The sequence below is a fragment of the Telopea speciosissima genome, chromosome 4, assembly GCF_018873765.1.
Source record: "Telopea speciosissima isolate NSW1024214 ecotype Mountain lineage chromosome 4, Tspe_v1, whole genome shotgun sequence".
NCBI classification, from domain to species: Eukaryota; Viridiplantae; Streptophyta; class Magnoliopsida; order Proteales; family Proteaceae; genus Telopea; species Telopea speciosissima.
The window spans coordinates 65,522,853-65,550,740 of NC_057919.1; the positions used below are offsets into that span (position 1 = coordinate 65,522,853).

The 27,888-nt window shown below is 38.5% G+C and overlaps 2 protein-coding genes across 3 annotated transcripts; one reads left to right on the plus strand and one right to left on the minus strand.

Moving 5' to 3' along the window:
- Positions 1-1,735: 1,735 nt before the first annotated feature.
- On the minus strand, positions 1,736-27,581 carry LOC122657871 (nuclear export mediator factor NEMF). 2 transcript variants are annotated; one of them, XR_006332381.1, is made up of 15 exons: positions 27,361-27,581; positions 26,922-27,034; positions 26,718-26,814; positions 26,465-26,589; positions 25,267-25,807; positions 24,949-25,134; positions 19,255-19,548; positions 18,662-18,814; positions 18,053-18,207; positions 17,372-17,477; positions 16,218-17,207; positions 15,933-16,014; positions 14,084-14,467; positions 11,548-11,864; positions 1,736-1,747 (listed from the first exon to the last, which is right to left on the minus strand). XR_006332381.1 is itself a non-coding variant. In XM_043852664.1 (14 exons), exons 1-14 carry the CDS (start codon positions 27,463-27,465, stop codon positions 11,671-11,673), a joined length of 3,525 nt encoding a protein of 1,174 aa, XP_043708599.1. In that variant the 5' UTR covers positions 27,466-27,581; the 3' UTR covers positions 11,458-11,670. The 2 variants fall into 2 exon arrangements, 1 of the variants encoding a protein (XP_043708599.1); XM_043852664.1 differs by lacking the exon at positions 1,736-1,747 and having other exon boundaries at positions 11,458-11,864.
- Positions 3,213-9,597, plus strand: LOC122657872 (30S ribosomal protein S1, chloroplastic-like). Its single transcript, XM_043852665.1, has 7 exons — positions 3,213-3,577; positions 5,239-5,514; positions 5,903-5,983; positions 6,106-6,387; positions 6,501-6,611; positions 6,946-7,032; positions 9,310-9,597. The coding sequence occupies exons 1-7, from the start codon at positions 3,290-3,292 to the stop codon at positions 9,370-9,372; spliced, it is 1,188 nt and encodes a 395-aa protein (XP_043708600.1). The 5' UTR covers positions 3,213-3,289; the 3' UTR covers positions 9,373-9,597.
- Positions 27,582-27,888: the final 307 nt, after the last annotated feature.

Sequence of the window (27,888 nt, forward strand, 5' to 3'; positions counted from 1 at the left end):
GATGAAGATTTGAAATATTCTTCCTCGATTAATCAACTAGATAGATCCCATAGTGGAAGAGATTTTCTGTCCACCATACTCAAAAGAAAACTCGACCATTCGTTTCATTTCATGAGCCCATTGAGAGCTTTGCAAGGTCCAAGTACTAAAATTGGGTCCATCCTGAGCTTTGGGGCTATTTTTGCCTCACCATGCCCCTCTCCTTAGTTGCCCCTTATCAGAGTTATGGTTTTCGAGTATAAGGCCTATTTCACTCATTGCTTCTCCTATATATGGCTCTTCTCTCCTGTTAGGTACTTGATCGATACGTCTAAAGCTCCGAAACCTATAAAACGCGTTAAATCAAGCCCTTTAATCTATACCATACTAGACAGGCCCAATCTAGAACCCATACATTAGAATGGACCCCATTGGGCATAACATCTCCACTCTCCTTGGCACTGGTATGGATAAGACAAGGCCCACTTCTATTACCTCCATCCACATCTTCAAATTCAAAATGTGAACTGTAAAGTCCTCCTCCCAGGGTTTAAGAGAATGGAATTAGAATTTGGATCGGTTTGGTCAATTTTGATTTGAATCAGATTGTATTAGTTTGAATCGGTGAGGAATCGATCATAGAATCAAACAAAAAAATGCCCTAACACTAAAAAACCAATACGAATCAATCGATCCGGCCTTGGACTGATTTCAATTCAAATCGACTTGCTATTCCAATCCCAATTCTTATAACACACTTCCCTGTCCCAATCTCCCATCTCTTCATTCTTCGGACAGCCAAGTCTAGAATAGAAACCTGCTATCTTAGAATCTTAGTAGTGTGAAGCATGGTTTTAGTAATTGGTATCAAACTGGTAGGATCGGTTGATTTGTATCGATATCTGAAGGGATCGTTACTGATTCATATTGTAATTGGTGGGGGTCGATCGATTCCTAGCCGATCTTGTATTGGTGGATTGGTATAGACCAAGGGTAAAATGATAACTAAAAAGAAAATCAATTTTTAAATGAAAATAGGCCAATCAAGATCAGTATCAACCGAGATACCAATTTCTAAATCCCTAGTGGGAAATTATATGATAGCCTGTATCTAGAAATCTAGATCAAGAATGATTTGGCTCTCTTGGATGAAAAATCCTGTTTGGAAAATAAAATCTTTTTCATACATTTTCAATGCCTTTTTTAGTATTTTAGTGTGTCACTTTCATTGGTCTCCATGCTGATGCAGGCCACACAGTCTAGTAGCGATCTGTTGCCCATAATTTATATGGGAAAGATTAGGGTACACCAGCATCATCTGTCTATATCTCTATCATCACACAAAATGACCACTCTACTCTCATGTAAAAACTGTTCCGTCGCTCTTTATTATTGCGCTCCCTATGTACTTGATCAAAAGACCATATCTCAAATTTATATGGTTGGATAATAAAATAGGTTATGTTCAAAAGAAAAAACATTTTCCAATGTCAAGAAAAATGACGAACTTATCAGAATGGTCTCCTTTTGTAAGATTATAATGGCAGCTCAAATATTTGTCATGTGGTTGATGTAATGGAACAAAAAAATTGTGAACTGATGATCCTAAGGCCCCTTGCTCACATGTAAAACTATACTTTAAATAGAGTTTGTCAAGTGGTAAAATATATATTAGAAACTCAGACTATATGAGATAGTGTATGTAGTGGTCGGAATACCATGAGTGGTGTGAGATCGACTCTAATGGTTAAACGTCATTGGAGAGGATCTGGACTCCCACAAATGTGTACAGACATACATGGGATGCATGCCAACACATTTTTATTTTGGGTAGACGAAAGTCAATTGATTAGAACAAAGGAGACAGAGTGACAATAGGCCAATAGATCATTCTCTAAAGTCATGAACGAAATCTATGCCCTAACTCTTACCCAAAAAAACAAAAAAGAACAAATTTCTTAGATCCACAACATAAGAACCGAAATTACAAGACAAGTAGGTTTCAAATTTGTTTTATATACAAAATAAAAACAAACTTTCAAAATTGCCCCAATGTCATTTATTTGTTTTAAATACTGTGAAATCCTATGAAAGTGCACCTTAATTGTAGGGTTAGAAATCAGATCTCCTATTAACCTCTCCAAAAAAAAAAATTTGAAAACAAAGCTATAGCATCGAATCCAAAGGGAAGTACATCTTAATTGTTGATAAACTAAAGCCTCATTGAATTTTATTTTTCCATTAGCAAGAGTTCGTACATAATCTGTAGTATCGCCTGTTAATACTCCGCCATCCGCCGGTATGAAAAAATTCTTAATGTTAGTTGAGTCTCGGGAATAGACAACAATAGAAACATATTAAAACAAAACAAAACAAAACAAAAATAAAATAGAAGATGGTTCATCCACCATCCTAGGGTTCACAGACCCCTCCTAAGGGTTTTTTTATGTTCCAAAATACTCTCCCGATACCTATACCCGCCCTCTCCCATGCCGCGGTGAATGAGATCCCATTCACCGTGGGTGGAAGGAAGCTCAGTAAAAAAATATATAGATACAAAAAGTTGTGTGCCCCTTCCCTCCTATTTTCCTAATCGTGGTTTAAATCATTTTTTTTGGGCAATGTTGAAAGTTTGTTTTTATTTTAGAAAAAATTATTTGGACACCCCCTAGGCTATGACCATTTTGCTTACTGTCTCCAACTTTTCAAACAATTACTTGACACTCCCTGAAATCTGGCGGTAATTGTTTAAAAAGTTGGAGATAATAAACAAACGGGCCATAGTCAAGGGGGTGTCCAATTAATTTTTTTTATTAAATTCTTGTGTGGCATGAGGACCTAGTACCATCTAACTTTGGGGATTAAGTAAATCTTTTCAAAATGGAAAGTAATGGATGTATAACAAAATTGAAACCTTCCTATCTTATAATTTGAATTCTTATCTGGTTCATCTAAGAAATTGTTCGAAAAAAAAAAATTCTATACCCTAACCCTAGGTATAATTTATCAAAAAGGAAAAAGAATAAAAATGAATAATAAGAGGAGAAGAAGAAAAAGAAAAAAACCTTGGGACATTCGGAAAGAACTTTTGCTTCTCCCACCCGATGATGACTCCTCCCTTCCTCTTTCACTGGCTCCATCCATCTATCTTAAATTCTTATCTGTGTCGCGATCGAAAACGAAGGAACGTATAAAGTCAAACAAGCCAGAATTCTCACGATCTCATTCATGTGTTAATTGTGCGTGAGCAAAATTGGGTAGAGACGTATTCTAGACTAAAACCCAACTTCGCTTCACAAATCTCTGAAAAATGGCATCTTTGGCTCAGCAGTTTGCAGGCCTGAGATGTTCACTTCTCTCCTCCTCTATCCTCTCCAAGCCCTTCTCTCCAAAACCTCAAAAGACTGCCTTTTCCCCCATCGTCTCTGCTGTGGCCATTTCAAATTCCCAGACTACAGAGAGACGGAGGCTCAAGGAAATGTTTGAAGAAGCTTACGACCGATGCCGTACAGCTCCGATGGAAGGTGTATCATTTACATTGGAAGATTTCCATGCTGCACTCGACAAGTACGACTTCAATTTCGAAATTGGCACCAAGGTGAAAGAGAGTTGGATCCCCATTCTTTTTCACCCCTTCTAACGAGTAAAAAATAACTTTTCGATGGTTAGGGGATTGAATGAGTAATTATTGCTGAATTATGTCAAATATTCGATGATGTTCCATGGTTTAGCTTGAGAATTTGTTCTTTCTCCAGGGTGTTTTTATTATTTGGGTTTCTGAAGAACTGCTTATGTTTAATCAGTCTGGCTAATTCATAACTGGACCTCTTGTTGGATTTGTGTGGACATTGAATCACATTGGTTGATGGGTGTGAATTTGAACTTATTATAATAATGACGTTAATGGAGATCTTTGTGCTTGAATTCATGGTATCGATCATATGCGTCTTACTGAGCTTTTTACAATTGGAGAATCTGGTTGATACATAGGGATTCACAGTCTCACGTTAGTTGGTTTTGGAAACATTTTCATACTGAGTTTGAAAGCAATAAATATGTCAAATCTATATACATTGGCCTTCTCAGTTTGTACCACTGAATAGACTGTCTTGGATGTTCTAGATGCTTATTGTTGTGGGTAAAAACTAGCCTCAAGGGGGACTAAGATAGTCCCACATCGGTGAGTGAAGGGAAGACCGTGGTCCATAGAAGGATTGGAGTCCTCACTCCCTCATGAGGCCTTTTAAAACCATGAGGGTGACATTAAGCTAGCTTCAGCGGGCATCCCAGAGTAGACAATATCATGAGATGTGTTCCCTGACCTCATCATTGGCTAGACTTGTGGTCATGGGTTCAACCCCCACAGTGGGTGCCAACTGCCAATCTGTAGCCGCGGAAATCCGCACGAGGTAAATCTGCACATAGAGAGTCAAGAAAACAGGACTGAGGAGGTCACCGGAGGGGGCTCCAGTGGGGACTCTCTGGTGTCTATGTCAGAATTCCTGGCAAACAGCAGTGAAAAAGGGCAGAAAAAGAAGTAGGCTTAAGATTAGATGTTTTCACCTGCGTACTATGAGTAGTGTTGATCTATTTATAGGATGAGGGAGGAATGTCCTCAATTCACGTAGTCTTGAGTTCACGCATACCACGTAGATCTTAGTCCACTTGGGAACTGCTAACAGAATGATTTGTCTTTATTCGTAACTGGCATCATGGAGAGTCCCATGTTTGTTAGCCTATCATGGAAAGTTTTGATCATGAGCTAGGTATGGGGAATCAAATCTCAACGTTTCCTTATGGCTTTAGGCCCATCGCATGTTGGGCTTGATTTCGTGCCTCTAGGCTTGATTTTTGCCACATGGCGACCACCATTGGTGGCCTGGTTTTATGTATATCACTTATTGTAAACTTTTATGCTTTTTTTTTCTTCTGGGTTGAGTCTTTATTGCATGGTTTTCTCATCAGAAACTTTTGTGGAATGAGAATCTTAGGCTATTTTACATTCATAAACTTTAGACCTTTTCATAAACAAATACTCTGTCCTTCATTCTTTTAGAGTACCTATTCCACATTAATGTCAGAATCTGAATGCAGATATTCCACTTAATTACTTAACAAAATTTGGTTCTTTGTAGAGGCAATTTATCAAAAGTCACTCTTTTAAGTACTTCACTTCTTTTAAAGCTTTGGGTGTAGTCAATTGCGATTCTATTTGCTTGGAAGAGTTGTTTGATGACCTGGACCTTCATTTTCTTTCAGGTCAAAGGGACAGTATTCTGTACAGATGCTAATGGAGCAGTAGTTGACATTTTTGCAAAATCTTCGGCCTACCTACCTGTCAAAGAGGCATGTATGCATAGGATAAAACATGTAGAGGAAGCAGGCATTGTTCCTGGCTTACAATCAGAGTTTGAAATTATTGGGGAGAATCAAGCTGACAATAGCTTGATCTTGAGCTTATGTGCAATCCAGTACAACCTTGCATATGAGCGATGTAGACAGCTTCAGGCTGAGGATGTGGTCGTCAATGGTAAGGTGGGAAGGTTACATTACAATAAAATATTTTATTGCAGCCTATTAATGGCATGTCCTGTTCTTCTAATCAGGCTATGTAGGAAATAGGTACCATCTTTCTCCTGTTAATAATATGTTATCTTTTATGCAATATGGCATTATCATTGACACTGATTTTTCTGGGAGGCAAGTATCTCTAGTTAAGTAACTGACCAGTTCTAGTCAACATTTCAAGTTATTCATTCTGTACCATCTTCAAGTTTAATATTCTACCCTTGCTATCATCACTGCTCATGGAAATTAATTTTTCCTTTTTTCCAATGTTTATTATGTTCCTCTTTTTCTTTGTACTGTATTATCTTGAAGTTTGAATAACGATTTCATTTCACTAATTAGAAAGAAAATGCAGATTGTTGGTGGAAATACAGGTGGAGTGGTAGTAGTTGTGGAGGGCCTTACGGGATTTGTTCCATTCTCACAGATATCATCTGTTTGTTTCTCATCCTAGCTTCTTTTTTTTTTGTGCATTGTTTCCCCACCCCCCACTCCCTCTTAAGTCAAGTCCGAAGCATTTCTGAGAAATAAATATTGATGTCTCCATGTGCTTACTAGAAATCAACAGCAGAAGAGCTCCTAAATAAGGAGCTTCCACTGAAATTTATGGAGGTTGATGAGGAGAAGTCCAGACTTGTCTTCAGTAACCGCAAGGTCATGGCTGACAGCCAGGTGCATCTTGGGATTGGATCAGTTGTTACTGGAACTGTGCAGAGTCTGAAGCCATATGGTGCCTTCATTGACATTGGTGGGATTAATGGCCTTCTCCATATCAGTCAGATCAGTCATGATCGTGTTTCCGATATCTCTATTGTCCTTCAACCTGGTGACACCCTAAAGGTACTTCTTAAACCAAAATACCAGTTCTATTGTGAAACTTGATGGCCATCTCACAAAGGTTGTCTTTGGAATTTCTAAAATTTTATTTTATAAACTGCTTGTCTTTTGTGAAGGTCATGATACTGAGCCATGACCGTGAGAGAGGCCGGGTGAGTCTGTCTACCAAAAAACTAGAACCTACGCCTGGAGACATGATTCACAATCCAGAGCTTGTTTTTGAGAAGGTAATTTTTTTCTTTTAAAGAGTTGTCGTGTACTATTCTCGTTTTTACTCTTACTAATGTTATGTTGTAGTTCTAGAGCATAATAACTGTCCCTTGTGTGCTTCAGGTTAACCTTTTGAATAAATTCATATTGGTCTTGATATTAGTGTAATTTAACAGATGTGAGTAGAGAGTATTAGCAGGGACGCTGTAAACTATTTCCGTTCTTTTTTTTTTCTCCCCACACCCAGCGGTCATTGGGTGGCACCCCATCCTGATTTTTTCATGTCCTGTACTCCCTCATGTTTGTCCAATCTGGAGTTGTAACAGTATTTTTCTGATCATGTTATAACAGGCAGAGGAGATGGCTAGGACATTCAGACAGCGAATAGCCCAAGCAGAAGCCATGGCCCGTGCTGACATGTTGAGATTCCAGCCAGAGGTATTTCTTCAGATATTCAGTTCGTAGGTGTTTGAAAAGTAGAGAGGAATGAAAGAAGAAAAACTAAATATTTAGCTCTCTTACTGATTTTTAACTAACAAAAGAGCAAAAGTGATGTAGGACAAAACATGAGGAAGAAGAGGCCAAAACACTGTTTGTGTGAACAGCGTCACAGCCCATATTTTCCTTGTGGGATATTTTTTGGAAGATTTTGTGGGCCCATCAAGTGGAGAAAGATTCTATCCTAATGCTGCCATAGTTTAGTTTCTATTTTCCGTTTTAGAAAGTATAGTAGGTAGTTTCTAATTTCAGTTTGTTACTATTTTTGTTTTGTTCTCTAAAATAGGAGTTTCTATTTTGAAATAAAGTAGCTAGATTTTTTAGGAAGTTTCTATTTTGGTTGTAAGCTACTTGGTAGCAAGTTACTTTCTATTTTTTATTTACTTGAGGGGCAAGGTATTGCTGCGTATATATGTAATGGCTCTTAGTAGCCTACAGACGATTTAATGAAGTCGATTATTATTGCTTTGAGCCAGTTTTCTCTTGTCCATGTGAGTGACTTGAAGGGCTGGGAGGTCTGGCTGAGAGAGCCAAAACCGTAGGGCTGAGAGAGTCGAGTCTCCTTATCCTTCCCTCCTATTCTATGTTCTCTTCTTTATTATTCCTCTACTCCCAATCGAGTGTGCTTGCTGCTGTCTCTTGTGTCTGTAACTATTGCTGCTGGAGAGTCCTTGAAGACCTGAATCGATACCACAATCAACACCAAGTATCGCTGCTTCTGTTTACACAATCAAGTAAAAGACTGTTGCACCCTGCGGCTCTGTTTCTCTTCTGATTCTGCTGCAACTTCAAGGCTTCAGATCTCTTCAGCTACTGAACCTATTGAGGTCATATTTGAAGCGTCTGGAGAGTACAACCTGCTCATCAATTGACTCTGTTTGCCTTCCCCAACTGCTGGCCAGATTGGTCAATCGAAGGCTGCAATCATCTCCAACATTCCAAGGCTGCTGCTGCTGCTCCTGAGAGTTCTCTCTGCTGCAACATCTGAGTTAGATATCTCCATATTCCTTCATTAAATCAAACCCTGCTGAGTTTTAGAGCATCACTTCACACCATTATCCCCTCCATTCGATCCTCAGTCAAGCCTGTTCTATTGGCTGAATTGCTTCCAAGCCTTAGCCTTCTATTTTCATTCCCCCTTCATAACTTCACTTCTGTCCATCAAAATTACACCAAACTTGTTTCGGATTATCTTCTCCACAAGGCATACACTGGATCCTAATTGGGAGTCATTCCCACTGCTGGTTTGCAAGTTATTATTTTCTTTCTATTTTGGTGTTTACCTTCTAATTCTGATTTGCTTCTATTATTGATGATCTGCTGCAACTTTTATCGATCCTACTGTAGAGTGGTACTTAGCTGAACCCCATCTACATTAAAAAGAAAGGGGAGGGATGTAATTTCTCTTGGCAATGAGTCCTAGTTGTGGATTTTGAAATGGATGAGCGGCAAGGCTAGAGAGGATAACATTAGAAATGAATGCATCCCTGGAAACTTAGGGATACCACCAATAGATGACGATGACATGAGGGGAGGCCAATTGAGATAGATCATGTATGCTTAAGACCAATGACTGCGCCAGTAAGGAGTGATATGCACAGTAGGTAATGCAAGGGAACGGGGATGTCCAATAATGATTTGGAATGTAGTGTGAAAAGACATGACAGTAAATATGGCTATAGACAGTGGAATGGTGGAACAGGAATTGTAGACATCACCTAATTGTTAGCAGGAGGGTCTGTCGGGTTGAGTTTTTTATCCTCATTAATTTTGCAAAGTCAAAATTCTTGGAGTTTATCTGATCCAGCCAGTTTTCTCCGGTTCTAACACTGAAAGTGAGTATCCCTGAGCATTCCACCGATGTAGCTGACTCAGATTGACAGTTCGATTGGTTGTTCATCCAAGGATAATGTTTCAGTTTTCTTTTTCTTCAGATAATCAGATTTTTAGAACTTGTATATACTTGAGATGAATATGGTCATCTTATCAGATAAATATTTGAAAGGAAATCTATGAGATGACAGTGGGGAGGCTATCCCCTTCAATGTGCACATGCAATGTGTGTTTTAGTTCTCATATCATCTATTTCAGAGGGCCATAATATTCATGAGCTTATGAAAATTTTAGCATTATTTTGTATTTTGATGTCTAAACTTATTGAATACATCTCTGCAAGCTTTTAAGCCCCAATTGTTTTTTTCTTTACCTTTTTTGCAGAGTGAATTGACTTTGAGCTCTGATGGAATCTTAGGCCCACGTACATCAGATTTTGCCAGTTGAAGGTCTAGATTTGAGTAATTTCCCTTCATCTGTAGAATCCTAACTGGAAGTACACGGGCTGGGAAGAATGTTACTAAAATATTTCAGCAAATTTGGTTATTTATCCTGACATCCATTGTGGCATAAATAGCAAGATTGAGTTATGGAAATTAACGTTACCATTCTCCCCTCTTTCCTGTCCTCAAGTGGACTGTCCAGAAATAGGAGTCTGAGAGGAAGTAATGTCAGTGTTTGCTTCTGCTGTTTTGGAAATCAAGAGTCTCTTGTTGAAGTTTGCACGATCAGTTTGATATCGAGATCAACTTGTAAAATTGTCAGACTTGAATCTAATGGTAGTAATGTTTTGATACAATGAAAAAGACAATAATACCATCATTTCTAATCTCATGCCTTTTTTTTTTCTCGTTCTTCCTACAACCAATGATCAAACCCATCTTTTCCGCCCATCTAACTACTGCAGCCACCAAATCCGCAACTTCTTCTCCTCCACCATGGTCAAACCCACCAAATCATCTTCTCCGTTTTCTAATGTGAAAATCCAGCTCAAACCTCCAAACTCTCAATCTAAAGAAGCAAGGGCCCGACTATATACAACTGCTAGCGTGTCAGAACAAGGCAAGCCAAAGGCTCGCTTTCGCCCCGCAGAGAGTTAGGCGCGCGCCAGAACCATGGCTGCCGCCAATTGAACGCTCTTCTTCCCCGTTACTTCTCTTTTTCTTCTTCTTTAATACCCTAAACCTGGAAGACCATCTCTATGGATTAACTAGGTAATTCCAAACCCTATGGATTCTAAGCCTTAGAGATTCCAGCACCATGCCATTATTTGAGAGAAATTCCAGAGAAATTCCTGAAATTAGATCTGGCGGTAGGTTTAGAACCAGATCTAAAGTTTTCAGTAAAAATCTCACAACGGAAGACTAAGTTGGGAGTTGGGATCCAAGGGTTGAATCGGCTTATGGAGGTGATTTAAACTCTAAAATATCCAAGGAAAATAGAATACAAAAAGAAAGAAGAAGAAGACTAAGAATAAGAGAAGGGGAACCCTTTTCATTCAATTTACAAACCATTATATATAATTAAACAAAAGTCCTAATCCTATAAGACCATCTCCTTCTCCATATGAAACTGAAATCCAAGCCCTCATCTCCATCTCCAATCTTCTTCAACCCAGCAGAAATTCATCTCTCCTCCTTCGATCTTCTTTTTTATTTTTAATTTCATATACACTGCAACCCAGTCCCAAATTAAATCCACTGTTGGTACCAAGATTGGTAGATTGGTAGCTCAATTGGTGAATCAGATCCAGAGATTGATGTGGCTCTCAGCAATGACATTGTTCCCAATCACCTGTAATCGCCGCCTCGGCCTGAAATTTCCTACAAATTTTCAGGCAGATCCAAGATAGGCTTCGGCCGACGAATCTCAGCCTCAATCACATGGGTTCGCCGGAAAGAGTTCGAACGAAGAAATTCTTCTTTGTTTCACTTAGTTCTCTTTTATTTTTTTTGGGTAATTGGGAGCTTTACATATATATTTGATAGAAGGAGGGGGGGCGAACCGGGGAGGGGATAAGATATCAACCAAGAGACTCAAACTCGAGACCTCTTGGTGAGCATGGGCATGAAGCGCACCACGGCTCACCAACTGAGCTAAACAGTTGTTGGTACACTATATAAGGGTATCTTTGAGTTTAAATGAAAATATTAAGGCTGATGTCATCATTTTACAGCATTTTTTCATAGAACGGGTACGATTGATAAAATCAAAAAAGATTTTAGAAAAGGGGAGAGTCATTATTCAATATGTAGGGAAGGGATGTCTTTAAGGCATAATCGAGGGGAGGGGCCAGTTGAATTTCGGGCCGTTTAGCTCCGTTCATAAACTTTCCCAAATTATGCGTCAACTTGCCCGTCAGACCATACTCAGATGTATCCCTCCTTGGACGGATAGAAATTTGAGCCTCAAACAAAATGACTCCAAGAAAATATTCCTCTTAAATAGATTGGAATTTCAATCAGTAACAATAACAGCAGCTAAATCTAATTATTTGTCATCTGTTAATGCTGAGTAAGAAAGAGACATTCTCATATTGATATTCTATATTTTCCCTTCAACTAAGAAGTACTATACTCTGAAGTATTGTACAGAAGTAGCCAAATTCCGAAAAACAAAAACGAAACTCAAAGAAAGGGGTGAATGGGAGACTAGAAAGGAGTATACAGGTTTGTCCTATTGGTGGACAGGGGAGGCTGGACAAAGGAAAAGAACGAATATAAAACCTTGTTCAGGTAACGTCTATTAGCTTCCTCCCTTGCTTCCCTTCTTTCCTTTTTTCTGCTTCTGCTTCAGTTGGGAAAGACCAGCAGCAGTGATCTTTACATTGCCAATAATGGCAGCAACCAACTCAGGGTCTGTACAGGCTTTCATTAGTTCTTTCTCCCTATTTGTTGCTTCAGGCATGTGGCTGAACAAATTCATCGCAGTTTTTGCCGCTGCATTAATCAAACAATATTAGTAAAAACACACAATTAACAACCTATGAACAGTGGAGCTCAATGCTTTAGTAGTAAGGTGAGAAAGTAATGGACTAAATTGGAGTACAACAACAACAACAAACTCAGCCTTATCCCAACTTAATGGGGTCGGTTAACTAACTTGGAGTACTATGAAGAAATAAGGGATGAACAAGAGAATCACTGTCATCTTAAAACTACATCCCCATGCCTACCAGGCTACCAGCTCATCAAGTTGCAGATGATTGCCCTATCTGATGGGGATATGGGCCTGAACTATATTACTGAAAGACATTTCAACTTTCTACAAGATAAAACTGAGACTACTAACAGTGATACTTGATACAGTTATATGAAATCCACTAATATTTCTGGCCATGCTCCACACCCAAGGAGGAAATTACCACTCAGTCTGGGTCCATGAATTAGTGGAGCATGCATGCAATTTGGAGTATGGTAATTAAGGATGATGAGCCTAAGCATACAATAAAAACATTGTTGAAAACTCTCTTGTAGAAACTGCCCCATCCTGCGCTACAAGTTCTTTCATATAACCATATGCATAGGTATGAATTCAGTTTCCCACATCCAGAATCACATCAAGTATGTGAAATGATATTTAATACTGATCTGCTCAAAATATGATACAGTATGTGATACTTTCTTATACAATTTTAATAATAGAAGGGAATAGAAGTACAAAGTAGTGATACAGCAATAACAGTGTGACTGAAACTCATACAAACACCAAGCAAGCTGACATAAAAAAATTAAATAATAAAAAAAGAGCGTGCCAGTGCACGAGGCTCCTGCTATTGCAGGGTCTGGGAGGGGCAAATGTACGCAGTCTTACCCCCTGCTTCGCAAGAGAGGCTGTTTCCAAGTTTTGAACCCGCAACCAACAGGTTGCAATAGCGCAACTTAACTGCTGCACCAAGGCTCGACCACTGCCAAGCATACTGACATAAAGGGCATACCCAGTGCATGAGGCTCCCACCACTGCGGGGACTGGGGAGGGTCATAATGTACGCAGCCTTACCCCTGCTTTCACAGAGAGGCAGTTTCCAGATTCGAACCTGTGACCACTTGGTCACAATGGAGCAACCTTACTGTTGCACCAAGGCCTGCCCTCTAAGTCATGGTACAAAATTTCGCGAAATATCACCGAAATTTTGGTAAATCGGTAATTTCGACACTACCGAGACGAGATGGGCTTCCAAAATGAAAAAAGTTCAAATTTCAGCGAAATTTCGATATATCTCGGTGTATTTCATAGAAATACTGTGTATTGAGCAGTAAATTTCGGTATATTTCGATATATTTCGTAGAAATACTTTGTGTAAGTATTGAACTATTGACTATTATGAAGTTTATGAGTTATGACTTATGCACTTGTGACTTTATGAGTTTAAACTAAAGGCTACATTTGACTTTATTTTTGTTTCATTACTTTATTTAAATTTCTTATTATGTCTTTTAGTACTTAAACAATATGTATTTAACTATTTTATACAACAGGGTCCGACCGTATACAGTCAATCAAGGGTGCAAACCCAAAACACCACTTTGAGTTCATTTTTTTTGCAATATGAAGATTTAAATGTATTTATTTAGCTTAAATAAGGGTGTCCATGAAGTATCAGGCCTAGATATGGCCAAATACCCACCGAGATGGACTCCTGAAATATTGCAGAAAAATGCAACATTTCGACGAAATTTCGCCAAATTTTGGATATTTTGGATATCTCGGTAGGCCCGAGATACCGATATATCACGAGATATAGTACTATGCCTCTAACCAAGCATACTGACACACACAACTAAAATTTATATGGAGAAACACAAAGAGAATATGTCTTGCCTTCGCAGGAAACTGGAAAACCACCATAATCCAAGCTACCAACCCTTATTTGTTGGCAGTATAAATATTTATTATCTAATACTAAGAAAGATTCAGCAGTTAAAACCTTATCCTGACACCTAGGACATTAGATTTACTTATCCATATCAAACTGTTCAAAACATGACCATGTCTACTTAGAATATGAAAGGAGATAAACACTTTCATAAAATAAGCTTTGACAGGGAAAAGGAACTAAAAAAAAGGGGGAGGGGGAGGGGGGGGGGAAGAAAGGAGGCTGAAGCTTTCCATTTATTAGGCATTAGGTATTTCATAAGAGAAAGAGTAATTCGAATACCTTTTCCTCTTTTTGCGCTACCAGGTGTTATCTTCACACGGTACTTGTATGTTTGTAGTGCATTGTAAGGACCACAGACAGGCACAGCATACAAAAGAATGTCATTAGCTAGCGGATTCCCAGTCAAGTAATCCACATCATTTAACTTTTCCCTCTCATCTTCACCTATTTCATTGATGTCATCTTCCTCAATAGTAATTCTGTCCATCTCATTAGTGTTGCTACCCAAAAGTGCATCCGGGATATCTTCAGGTCTACCATCTTTTGTGCGCTTGCTTACAACAGCCTTAACATCACCAGGCTCATCTAAATGTTCTTGACAATCACGAGATAGATGACCTACTTTCTTACATTTATAACATATTTTTGAACCATCATCTGGGCCTATCAAGTCAGGAAAAAGGGAAAATTAGCTCTGAAGTTCTATTCCAGTAAAAAAAAAATGAAACTCTGGTTTCTTAAGAGACTGCATAAAAAGTGCAGAAAATCAATACTTTTCACTACAAATGGTTAGTTATTACTTTAGTATTAAGTGACCATATCCATGCTTGAGAGATGGGCGATATTAGGGGATGAGAAATATATCCACATCATTCTAATTTTAAAAGTCAGACCCACCCTAACAATTGAAATATAACAACTTAAGACCAACCCTAACAGTTGAAATATAACAACTTAAGACCCACCCTAACAGTTGAAATATGACAACTCAAGATTAGTCTTTACCACCAGCTATAAAGGTCCAAAACCTGGCGTAAGTCCCACTTCTACGGTCTCAGGAGAGTGGATTGTAAAGGGTCCTACAATCGGGATTTTTCCTCAAAGTGGTCGCCTCAAAATTCAAGCATGTATCATCATGATGGCAGCCCAAGCTTTACCACCAATTACATACCGTAGATATACAAATAAGGGGAGTATACTATATCAAATATATTACGGCACGGTGAGGGATTTATCGGAGAAGTTGTCTAACCACCAACAGCAGAAGTATCTGGGGCCTTCCCCTATTAATTAGCCTTTCCGCTGGGTGAGTTCTTAGTATACTATGTTTGTGCAACATCCATCTTCTCTACATTCTTCAATAGAATCATTATTTTACAATAAAAAAGCGTTATTAACCTCTATTTGATGATAAACCCAGACGAACAAACCCAAATGCATTTACATTCATGCCTCTCTTGAAACCAGCCAAAAGAAGATCAGACGAGTACTCAAATAAAGGATTAGGGTTTCAAGCATTGAGAACATGCATGACTTTGGAGTGGTCTTTTGTCATTAAAGACTCAAAAGCACTGACCTTAATGGATTGGGACAAAAAGAAAACATATTCGTGTTAATCAAATTTTATGAAAACAATGAGGAATACTACACTGCAAAAGAGATTGAAGAAGAACTTTTCCTTTAATTTTCTCCAAAAAATAAAAAAGAGGATTGAAGAAAACATTTGGGTTGCTCCAATAACTGTGAGACCCTACTAGGCTACCACAACAACAACAAAAAAAAGCAACGTTTCATTAGTTTGATTGGACACAAAACACCCATCATTTATGATGGCAACTCAATAATTTAAGATATGGCTGCTTGTTCTTTTACACTGCTAATCCAAAGCTGGATGGTGCAGTGTTGTTGCATCAGGTTGGTGGCCAGCACCCAAAGAACCTTTAGCCAAAATATTTAGAATGAAATTGCAGAAAAGAAGTGGTTGCCATATGGCTTGGTAATCAGAGTATTTGATACATCATAGTTGCAGCATTAAAGAAGGGCAAAACAGGGCAAAGATGTGTAAATCACTGATGACTATTATAGTATTATCAGTTCTCTGGACCTAGAAAATATAATAGTAACATACCAGCAATTGACTTTGTTCCTTTCACAACAGTTGTGGTTCCATCTTGTGAACTTTTTTCATTCTTGAGAGCCTTCCCAGCAGACTGAAAATTCCTAAATGATGTTAGTAGCAAACCAATACAAGGGTCAATAAAATGCATGCCATTGAGCTAGCTTAAATGACTAATGACCAAGCCTGCAACTGTGAAGCCTTAGATAACCATCATATTTAGAGACAAATACAAGCAGCAATGTCTACATTGGTTTTAATGAAAATTAAGTGTAGGTAATGCTACTTAATACTTACAGCTAGTAAAGCCATACGAATTCTCCTTTCTTCCTCATCCTGTTCCGCATACTTCTCCTTAATCTTCTTAAGCTTACCCTTCTGGCCACGGCTGATCCTTCCACTAGATGGCTTTGAGTTTTGAGCATTATTATCTGCATGAACACCTGAAACATTATTTTCTTTGGATTCTTCTCTAGCATGCTTATTTTCCTTGCATTCATCACTTTCACGCTCAACAGTTGAATCAACTGTGCCACTTTTCTGGCCTTTCGCAAGCCTCCGTCTTTCAGCCTTTGAAATATAAGGCTTATCTCTTACTGAAGCCTTTTGTTCTTCATAATGATTATCCTCCACCAATTCAACATGAGAAGCATCAGGCCCATAATGCTTTCCCGACACATTAGCAGATCCAAGCTCAAGAGCCCTATCAATAAGATCCTCAAGTTGGGGTGAGATGGAAGAAAAGTGTTTTCTGGAAGTATCAGATACATTCTCGTCATCAATACCATTCAGCGTAGCAGCTCTGTCCTCAACAGGAACTTCGGCAATGTCAACTGCTTCAAGACCTGAATGAACTGAAACAGTTTGAGAAGAAATACCTCCAGATATGAGATCCGGTCTTGGTTCACAATTATCTTCAGTTGAATCTGAAGGGCCGTTCAATTCTTTGTTCATATCTTTTAGTCCTTCAATAGTTATTTCTTTCTCAGATCCAGAATCAGAATTTTCTATGAGAGAACCACTTTCATCAACATCATGCCCACCTTCATCTTCACCTCTTACCCTCCTTTCATTTAAATGTGATCCCAAGGAGCTCTCATCCAAGCGGAATAGAATACCGAAGCCCATAATAAGAGGATGTGGAGGAAGGAAATTCTTTTTCCCACGAATCATGAAACTCCCAACTGTAAGATATTCTCCTGTGGGAGCAGTTTTACTGACCTGATGGGGATACACCCACCAAGCACTTGTTACAATCTTTGAGTCCCATGCCTGGCTTTGGCAAACCTACAGATGGAAATACATATGGAAGATGAACCACACTCCAACTAAATATACAAACAATCCTCCCAAACACACACACAAACAAAGACAGAACCAAACTTAAAACTAAACAGAAAACAGTGAAGAAAGTTAAAATCAAACACAATGGATGAACATGGCAAACTTACAGTGAAACATCCCGTTTGGTTTAAAGTGAGAGGAGGTATTGGTTGTTCTGACTTGTGGTTCTTGATCACGGTACTGGAAGCTCCATGGAGATCTGCATGGACATACCTGTTTTGTATTCAATCTCAGTAAATATCGACATTAATGATAGTGAAATTAGAAAATTCAGTTTCATAGGACAATTCTAAGGCTCTAAGCATGAACAAAAGTGAAGGAGCTCCATGCACCAGCTTCAACATAGATTGCAATTGAGATTGATCATGACAAACGGAGAAGCTTAGAGATCCAACATAATGCAAGAATTCCGTCTTTGTATAAAATCAAATAAAAATACAATACACAGGAAAAGACAAAATAGATGAACATAATTTCAGTTGGTCAAAAACCACTAAATGCTGGTAAATGTGTCTAACTTTCATAATTCCTGGTAAAAGTTAAGTACCTATGCACATCTGTGTACATGTCAATAGAAAAATTTCAAGACACAAAACTATAAATTGTTACAGCTATTGGATTAATCATGCCTAATAGTATTTGTTTAGCAAAGGAATATGCACAGACAAACGGCATGATACATCACAGACCTGATTTATTTTCTCTGCAAATAGAGAATTGACAATTTTCACATAATAATGCAAATTGTTGAATTATATTTATTCATAAATTAGAAGGCATCAACTCACAGATCTCCTTTGGACATGTAACGCTTTACAATCATCTCATTTTGTTGAGCATCACGTCCACTGATGACCAAATAATTTTCACTGCTGATGAACCAATTAAATTTCTCAAACCAGTGAACTTTGCGCATATGTGAGATTGCTGCAACAGTTTTCTCCTGCAAATAACAGGAAACAAATGAAAAATGATTGACAGTTACCAAGTGCCCAGTGCCAAACTACCAAATGATATACTTCGAAAACAAAACATCTAACAAGTTCTTTGTCATTTAGAAAGACGGGTTATACAAAATTTAGAACACCAAACTTGTACTAAGAAATAAAGCCCAAGCAGAGTTGATATTTTAAGCTCCTGCAATAAACAGGTAAAAGTTGGGCCCTAAATAGAAGGACAAGAGGAAAGAAGAAATGAGAAGAGTGATGCAAGATTGTGATTTAAATAAGAGATTGGTCCCTAAACAATCATATGAAGAAGACATTTGGATGTGTCAAAAATATAATGAGCAAACTAGAGGACAAACTTGCTATTTAACGACCTTCATAACTGAAGCTAGCCCCAAGTAAAGCACACAGTAAGTACGTAGAAAAATCCCAGTATTATAAATAGATTACCTGAGAAAGTTGGAAACGAGTCTTCCTTTCAGCTGCTTTGAAAGCCTTCTCATGTGCTGTAACAGTCTTCTCCTGCTTACTCTCCTGTCTTTTCTTCTGCTCATACCATCTCCGAGCATTAGCATGTGCTGAAAGTGCCAAATCAACTTCAACCTGGAAAGTAAAAGGTATCATTGATCAAAGGGAATATGGAGGACAAGGACAAAAGATCTGAAAGCAAGTTATTTTGAATTAAATGATTCTGCTTGCTCATCAAAGCAAACTTCAAATCCAACCCACTGGAAGCAAGGTTCAAGGGCTTCATGTTGAGACTTGATGACAATCAAAGAATGATTCTCTCATTTTCAAACAAAAGGAAAGTATCATACAACCAAATTACTAATAGTCTAACCAAACCAACAGATGCTAAAAAGTGCAATATACTTGAGATTTTTTTAAGCTGTTCATGTATATGGCTCCAGAAATTGTATGTGCATGCACATTAAGGTACTTAATGCTAATAGAAGACCTTTGGTATATGCATCCATGGAGGTGAAGCTATTTGAGTGTTCAGAGAAAGGGAGAAAGCAATAACATTGCAACTTAGGCAACACCTTGTCTACAGGACGTGTCTTTTCATCATCATCCATTTCATCAAGGTTGTTGCTCAAAAGAAGTGTCATATAATTTCTTTCAAGATGGAGCTTATCAATGAGCCCAGCTACAGGATTTCCAGACTTCTTCTCTTCCTTCACCATTTGAGCAAGATCTTCCCAGTCCATCCCATTTGCAAGAGCAACACGAACAGCCAAAATAGCTGCGTCCACATCATCAAGGTTGTACTCAATCAATTCTGCCATTCTAATGCAATTGTCAACTGCCTTCTTCAGAGTGAGTACACGATTTTCCTGCAGTATAAATATTAAATAAAAGCTGACATGTAAAGAAACGATGATACAAACTGATACAGAAAGGAAAGACTGATGAAAATTTAAAGCATGTAAAGCAACAATAAGATGAAATTGCAAAGTAACTGGTATCTTCACTCAACCATAGTTACAAGAAAATGCAAAATATTGTGCCGTTGCATGAATCAACAAAAAACATGAGAAATTATAAGATCACATACTTTATAAGAGAGCATCAATGGTAGTTCACTTGACAAAATAGAGCAAGCAAAAGTCAAAGAGAATCACTTAAACGCCCTTGAGATTGTAAAAAGGATGAATTTGTTCGGTTAAGATTTGCTAGCAATTTGGCGGCACCACAATTTTAATAAACAGGCAAACCCCTAGCAAAAGAAAGATAACAACAACAACAAACTCAGCCTTATCCCACCTTAATGGGGTCAGCTACATGTATCCAAACAAAACAGGATGGTAAAAACTGAGGCCTAAACAAAAAAGGGGAATGAAGAGATGGGAAAAGAGGGATGGAAAATAAGATGAGAAATGAAAGATGAAACATTAAAGTAAGAGGAAAGAGGCACAGCCTAGCAAGTCATGAGAATCTCAGCTAAATGGGGTCTGCTACATGGATCCCTGCCTTCCAATAGGCTCTATACGAGATCATACTTGGAACAAAACCTAGACTATGCATGTCCTTCTTCACAACTTCTCCTATGGTCATTTTAGGCCTGCACCTAGCTCTTTTAGCTCCTTCAATCAGGATCATGTCATTCCTCCTTACTGAGGCATCCCTAGGCCTTTGTTGAACATGACCATACAACCTCAAACGACTCTCTCAGAGCTTGTCATTGATCGGGGCAACTCCCAAGTAAGTTATAATACGTTCATTGCTTACTTTATCCTTCCTAGTTTTTCTGCACATCCATCTTAACATCCTCATCTCTGCTGCCCCATATATCATAGCCAGTCGTACAACGGTCCTATAGAACTTTCCTTTAAGCTTTAAAGGAATAAATCGGTCACACAACACCATAGTTTTCATGGCGTTGCCATGGCGTCCTGGCGCTGGGGAAAACCACATATCGAGCTCCGCCATGATTAATGTATAAATATCGACCGATATGGCCTCCATGGCGCCGCCATGGACGCCATACCACGATATATGGGCATATCGGTCGATGTTTGTACATTTGAATGTATAAAAGTTAGGCTTAAATTTTTTTGTTTTTAAACCATTTAATAGCTTAGATGCTTTTTCGTTAATGTGTATTGGAGGTGTATTGCTTTTTTTTATGCAATACACATTACCATAAAAATTAAAAACATTAAACATATACCCTAATTTGGGGGAAATAGAAATCGCAAAAGCCAAAAGAAAGTTCGAGAGTCGAGACAGACAGTTCGTGAGACAGAGGATCGTGACTCCGGCAAGCGGGAACTTTGGCTTTAGTTCCTGGCTTCCTGCAACTCTCGGCAGAGAGAGTTCTTCACTCCTTCGAAGTTCAAACGCCTCCGGTAACCTCCAGGACTCCAGGCAAGTAATTTTTTATTTTTTTTCTTAATTTGGTTCTTCTTCCTCCTCCCAGTCCTCTGGCAACTCGATCTTTCAGTTCAGTTCTTCAGTTCTTCTCCTCCCAGACAGTCCTCTTCTTCTTCTTAACTTCTTCTTCAGTTCTTCTCCTCCCAGCCTCCGGTAATGATTACAGCCAGTACTAGTAGTATGGTTTTTGTTTTTTTTTTTCTTCTTGCCTTGCACAGCCACACATACACAGTTACACACATAGAGACAGGGAGAGAGTCGAGAGACATTAGGGGGGATTTATTTCACTTAGTAGTCCTCTCGGTTTTTTGTTTTTCTTTTGCTTTTTTCTTCTTCGCAACTGCTTTTTCCAGTTACAGCCATACTCCTCTCGGTTTTTTTTTTCTTTTTTCTTATTCTTGCCTTGCAGTTGCAGGCTTGCACAGTCACAGAGAAGGTGTTTTTTTTTATTTTTTTCTTCTTCTTACCTTGCACACAGCCACACGGCCCACACATACACACACAGAGACAGGGAGAGAGTCGAGAGACAGGGGGGGGGAGGGATTTATTATAGCCAAACAGCCAGTAGTCCATCACTGATCACTCACAGTCTCACACACACACAAGTACACAACAGCAGCAAGCACATATTCAACTCCATAATTTCAGTTTTTTTTTCCCTTCAGCTTAATGTTAATCTGCTAAAAACCAGTCCTTTGATTTTGTGTTTTCCATCCTAGCTTAGGACTTATCTCAATTCTCAACAGCTGCATTGATCAGTTTATGTGGGGTTAAAATAATTAGTTGATATTTTTCTAGTAGTACACTTTCATGTTGATTTTTTATGTTATAGGATATATATTATAGCTTACTAAATGACATTAAAAATTGAGAAAATAAAAAATAAAACATGGTCGACATGATCGGCGTGCAACATGTCGATATATCGACATGACACCCCTCCACCGACTTGGATCGCCGTGATGCTGTGACAACTATGCACAACACTCCGGAAGCTCCTCTCCACTTCATCTATCCAACTTTATTTCTCTGTGGAACATCATCCTTTATGTCACCTTCTTTATTTATGATTGACCCCAGATATCTAAAATAGTCACTTTGTGGTATCTCTTTTTCCTCATTTCGCACCATGTCGGTATCCATCATAGTATGGTATGACTAAAATTACACATCATATACTCTGTCTTTGTTCTACTAATCTTAAAGCCTCTTGTTTCCTAGGTTAATATCCATAGCTCTAACTTAGCGTTAATCCTTGTTTTGTCTCATCCACCAAAACAATATCATCGGCGAAAAGCATACACCACGGGACCTCGTCTTGAATGCTCTTGGTTAGGTTGTCCATGATAAGCGCAATTTCGCAAATAGATAAGGACTTAATGCTGATCCCTGGTGTAACCCAATCGTAATTGGGCATTCCTTGCTCTGACCTCCCACAGAACTCACACTAGTCACCACACTGTCATACATATCTTTAATTACATACACATATTTACTCAACACCCCTCTCTTCACTAGATATGTTGGATTAAATCTCTAAAGACTCGGTCATAGGCTTTTCCTGGTCAATAAAGACCATACTAAGATCATTCTTGCTATCTCTATATCTTTCCATGAGCATCCTCAACAAGTTAATAGCTTTTGTCGTGGATCTACCTAACATAAAGCCAAATTGGTTCACCGAGATATGAGTTTGTCTTCTCAAATGAGCTTCAATAACCTTCTCCCAAAGTTTCATATTGTGGCTCATTAGCTTTCTATAGTTTTTGCAGCTTTGGATATTACCTTTATTTTTGTAGATCGGGACAACAATGCTTCTCCTCCATTCATCTGGCATCTTCCTTGTGTTCATAATCTTGTTAAACAGATTGGTTAACCAATATACCCCACAACCTCCTAGGGTTTTCCACACTTCTATTGGAATGTTATCTGAGCCTGGTGTCTTGCTTAGTTTCACCTTTCTTAAGGCTTCTTTAACTTCTGCCACACTAATCTTTCGTATATATCTATGGCGTGTGGGGTCTTTTTGAATAATATAATCGTCCGAGTAATTTCTCCTCAACCTATCTCCATTTAGTATGTCACAAATATACTCAACCCATCTCTTCACAATGATGCAGTTAGATGTTGGATTCATTGGGGATTATTTGGGATTAACATGCACTATTTAGTTTATTTTATTTTAGGAAAGTGAGTAGATACGTAGGGGATTTTGCTTGGGGTTATTTAGTTTCAATTTAATTTTTTTTTCTTTTAGCTGGTTTCCAATTTAGAGTAGGTTTCCTTTTCATGTTGGGTTTCTTTTTATTTAAGTACATGTACGAGTGCCATGAGAACTCAATTTTGAGATTGGAATGAAATTACACTGAGTATACTTGCTGTTGAAGCGCAACTGATTGTTCTTGTTCTTCTCTGATTGATCCCTATCTCTTGGGTTCATCTCCTTTTATTTTCTCCCTCTGTTCTATTCTCTTCTCCCTTGTCTCTTCTAGTCTGCTACTGTTATCCTAGCTTCCCTGATTGTTAACGGTATATTGGGGCTTGGAGATCTCACCAGAACTCTCTGTTTTCTGATCCTATCGATTTCAAATTCTAGGAACCAAAACGTTTCTCTAAGGCGGCTAGAATCTGAAGTGCTTGGACCCAAGCGACTCTTCTGCTGTGATAACGGACCAGGGTTCCTCACTGATTCTCCAAGTTAGTGTCAAGTGCAGTTTCAGATCACTGGCTCTCTGTCATTGCCGAATCTTTTGGGTAAATACCAGTAAATCTTTAGACATATATTGTTCGACTGAAATCTCAAGTTGATAGGTGCCGAAGTGAAGGAGCTCTTCCATTCAAAGCTTCCATTATCTTCCGCTTTGCTGTTTCAGTCCAAGGTAGAAGGCGACCTCCTTCCCCTACCTTTTGATATAAGACTTTAACTTAAGTTCCAAATCTGCCCTTCCTTTTCTTCATTATTCTAATTTGTCCTTATTCATTTTAATTCCTAGATTACCCTTATTCTTTAAATAGTAATTTCAATTCTGTCCTCTCTTCTAGTTTACCTTATTTACTCTTTAAGATTCCCTTTAATTACGATACTACCATTCTATTATAACTTTAGTTATTTACCACCACCAAGTTTCTCTAAGGGCCTAATGACTACCCTCTGCTTTCCTTAGCACATCTTTAGCAACCCTCTTAATACAAGTCATCATCTTGTTCCACATCACATTGGTATCTCCCTCAAAGTCCCACTTTCTCTGTTTGACCACATTATGAGAAAGTGATCTTAGGGACTCCCCTTATAATCTCCACCACCTTATCTTAGGGTACATAGGTTCCCTCCTACATTTTTGTGCACTGAGGCACATATCCAGGACCACTAGTCTAAGGTAGGTGGTTAGACTCTCTCCAGGGATAAGCTAACAGTCCTTATACACCGGCTCTCCCCAGGGATAAGCTAACAGTCCTTATACACCATTCTGTCTGCCCTTCTTGTTAGGAAGAAGTCTATTTGGCTAGTATGATTCCCACTTTTATAGGTAACTAAGTGTTCCTCTCTTTTTTCAAAGGAAGTATTCACAATGGAATGATCATAAGCTACCGCAACCTTGCTAAATTAATCAATGAAATCATCATTTTGGTTTTCCTTCCGCTAGGATTCCCTTTGCCTTTTCACTAGTTCTGTGCCCCATTTATTAAGATGGTGTTCCCAAATCATTACCTTAATATTAAGGGAAAAATAAAGAGGTAGTATACACTTCAACAATATGTAGAGCAAGAAAGCAGCAAAAGTCAGTCTAGGAACAAAAATAATCCAGGCTCTGAATTTTTATTTTATTTTTTCTCGAGGGGGGAAGGGGGAGATATATAACCTGATCCAAACGTATTTTATTAAGTTTTTGCATGGTAGACCCCTCTTTCGCTTTTTGCTGTTGTTCTGCCCTTTGACTTTCAATTTTACTGTAAAATTCGTCCAGTGCTGCATCAAATGTATCCAGTTTCATGAATTCCCTGGACTTGAACTGGTTTAACAAAATGGGGCAGAACTCATCATAGACCTGCAAGCCCATTGAGCAAGGAAATCAAGTTAACACATCACTGTAGCAAAGAGGACCTCAGTCATATCAATTATTAGAAGAAAAAAAAATGTCGGATTCAATTAGAAATAACAGATGAAATCATCAAGTAACCTGGTTCAAAGTTCCTTCTTCAGATGGCAGGCTTTCCTTCTTCCTGGAAGCTCCCTTTTGCATTAAGATGTACCCTTCAGGAATTTTGTCACCTGATATAACATCTTCGAGCCAGTCCTCAAACTTCCCAACAGCTTGGGCTAAGATCTCAATACTATCGGTGTCTATTTTATTTTCAGCCCCAACTTTCATGTTAGGGACAAGACCAGCATCTAATATAATATGCTCAGAAAGTGCAGGTCCATAACCCAACACCTCCCCAAGAACTGTCTTCAATGTAGCTTGCTTGCTACGAGCACCATCACCAGAGGGTTTATTTGAATCAGGTGGCTTCCCACTCTTACGGCCACCCTGCTTTTCTTTCAACTTATTAGAATCATTGCCTACATCTTCATTAGCCTCAATTGAGTCATTGCTAACTGGTGCCATCAAAGAATCAAGTGTCAATTGCAATTTTCTGACAGTAGTCCTCTCAAAAGCACGACAAGCTTCAATTGGATAGCGGTGTCGTGACATTATTGCCAACCCTTTGTCATCATCCCTGCAGTCAATGAGCTATTATAAGCTAGAACAAATACAAACTTTTCATACACGAAAAGTTCGAAACAGACACCAAGTTAGTAAGGATTATTCTATCCAACGTTTCAACAAATAAACGAGTATGTTGAAACTACACTGTAAGTATCAGCCACTTGTGGACATGGTTACATCTACACTCTAAGAAGCTTAGGGTTTACCATCCATCATCAAGAAAGATACAGTTGTGCAATTAATCAGACAAGTACAGTTGCGACTGAACTGCTGGTCACAAGCTAAGCCCAAGGGAACTGATATCTTGAGGTGAAGAACACTACGTAGAAAATGGTATTGAAATGAATCGCCTGCCAATCTTCACCAATAACTTACAGAATTGGAATGAAATGCGAAGACATGAAGAGAGTTTTGAGTATTGGGGTATCCTCCTTCCTAAGCTCCCAGTGGCCGAAGTAACGAAGTAACTTAAACTGTCATGTATAAACACCGCTAATCTAATCAAGTAATAGACTTACGCCGTAGTAACAAAGTAACTTAAACTGTCATGTAAAAACACTGCTAATCTAATCGAGTAATAGTCTTACTGCAAATAATCGTCAGCTCAGCTATGGTTAGCAACATCCAGTTTATGCTCATAACCTTATATAGCATGTGAAGCACAAACCTGTGAGAGCGGAGAAGGGTCATCACAATGAATTCTGAATCTGTAAGCATTATGTTTCCTTGAGCATATAGTTCCAGTATAATGTAGTGCGCATTAGCACCCAGTCCAAATTGAAAGAGAATAATCTGAATGGTGACAAAAATATTATTCAAAAATAATTAAATAAAAAATAACGAACTAAGCGCATAAGACAATGAAAAATAAAATTGCCAAGCACGCTTAAAACAATTAAAAAAATTCCAATGGGCCATACACGATCGTATCCAAGTTGCCGCACATCTTCAAGTCTTCTTGTGCGTATGTGCTTCCTTAATTTCAGAGTAAACCCAGAAGGAGTTGTACTCTTGTCCCTGGTAACAGTAAGGAACTAAACTGTATAAGGAAAAAGCACTACGTGAAAGAAGAAGTAACTAACTGAGGATACAAGCTAAAATAGTAAATAGTTTCACATCCTTACCGAACATAATCAGTTGTATGCAACCTGACACCACTTTCCATTAACAACAAAACTTTTTCACTCTCGCCTGAATCAGTTACTCCACTACTGTTCATAAGCTTGAACATATATGTCTGAGACAAAACAATGTATCGTTATCGATGTGGACACCAGAAATTGCAATAACGATTCGGCTAACAGTGATATGGAACCCCAAGATTGAGTTCTATTCAGAAAGAACTACAGAGAAACTCCGTTTTAACTTCCATGAATTATATCCGACAGTAAGTGGAGGCAATTCATGAATAACGAATCAATACAATGGCTAAAACAGCAATTAATCAGAATAATATTTATTTCTAGGGCGTCATAATGTGCAGGAAGAAATCAACTCATTAATTCGAACTTATATAAACAGCGATTCAGCTTGTGGCAATCGAAACCTTCGAATCAAAAGTACCTTTGGAGAGAGATCGTATACGTTAGCGCATCGCATCCCGATTAAACGTCGCAAGCACTTAACCTCTGCGGCCACATCGGCCGTGTTCATCCGAACCTTCACCATTTTCCCCCCTTCTTTCTTTCCTGCCTTCCCTTTCCTTGCTTACCTCTTTCTGAGCTAACGCCAACAGGGAATGAAGGCAAATTTTCTGATTTTTTTTCGACGGGTTTCAAAAGTGGGAAACCAGAACGAAAATATGAAACATATTCCAAAAATAACTCTAGTTTACGCGATAATGGGTATTTTATATATGATTTACAAAATGACAATCATGTCCCTGAACTATGTGTTCGGATCCGTAACCACCCGAGTTCGAATGGGTACCAACGGACAACTATCGGGTTAATATTTGACCATATGTTTTTGGGAAAAAATAAATCTGTCCGAGAGTGTGGCCTATGTTAGCATTTTCATGTGTATATCTATATCCTCCCCGTATGAAAATACATTTATTCTCCCCTTATTTTGAGGAGGAGAGAGATAGAC

What these genes read in the sequence shown, in the direction of transcription:
- LOC122657872 (XM_043852665.1), top strand. Translation starts at nt 3,290, where the DNA reads ATGGCATCTTTGGCTCAGCAGTTTGCAGGCCTGAGATGTTCACTTCTC. An exon ending in CATTCTCACAGATATCATCT is followed by an intron (nt 5,984 to 6,105) that starts GTTTGTTTCTCA and finishes TGTGCTTACTAG; the next exon opens with AAATCAACAGCAGAAGAGCT. An exon ending in AACCTGGTGACACCCTAAAG is followed by an intron (nt 6,388 to 6,500) that starts GTACTTCTTAAA and finishes TCTTTTGTGAAG; the next exon opens with GTCATGATACTGAGCCATGA.
- LOC122657871 (XM_043852664.1), bottom strand. Translation starts at nt 27,465, where the DNA reads ATGGTGAAGGTTCGGATGAACACGGCCGATGTGGCCGCAGAGGTTAAG. An exon ending in TATACGATCTCTCTCCAAAG is followed by an intron (nt 27,035 to 27,360) that starts GTACTTTTGATT and finishes GTTTTGTCTCAG; the next exon opens with ACATATATGTTCAAGCTTAT. An exon ending in GGCAACTTGGATACGATCGT is followed by an intron (nt 26,590 to 26,717) that starts GTATGGCCCATT and finishes GTCACCATTCAG; the next exon opens with ATTATTCTCTTTCAATTTGG.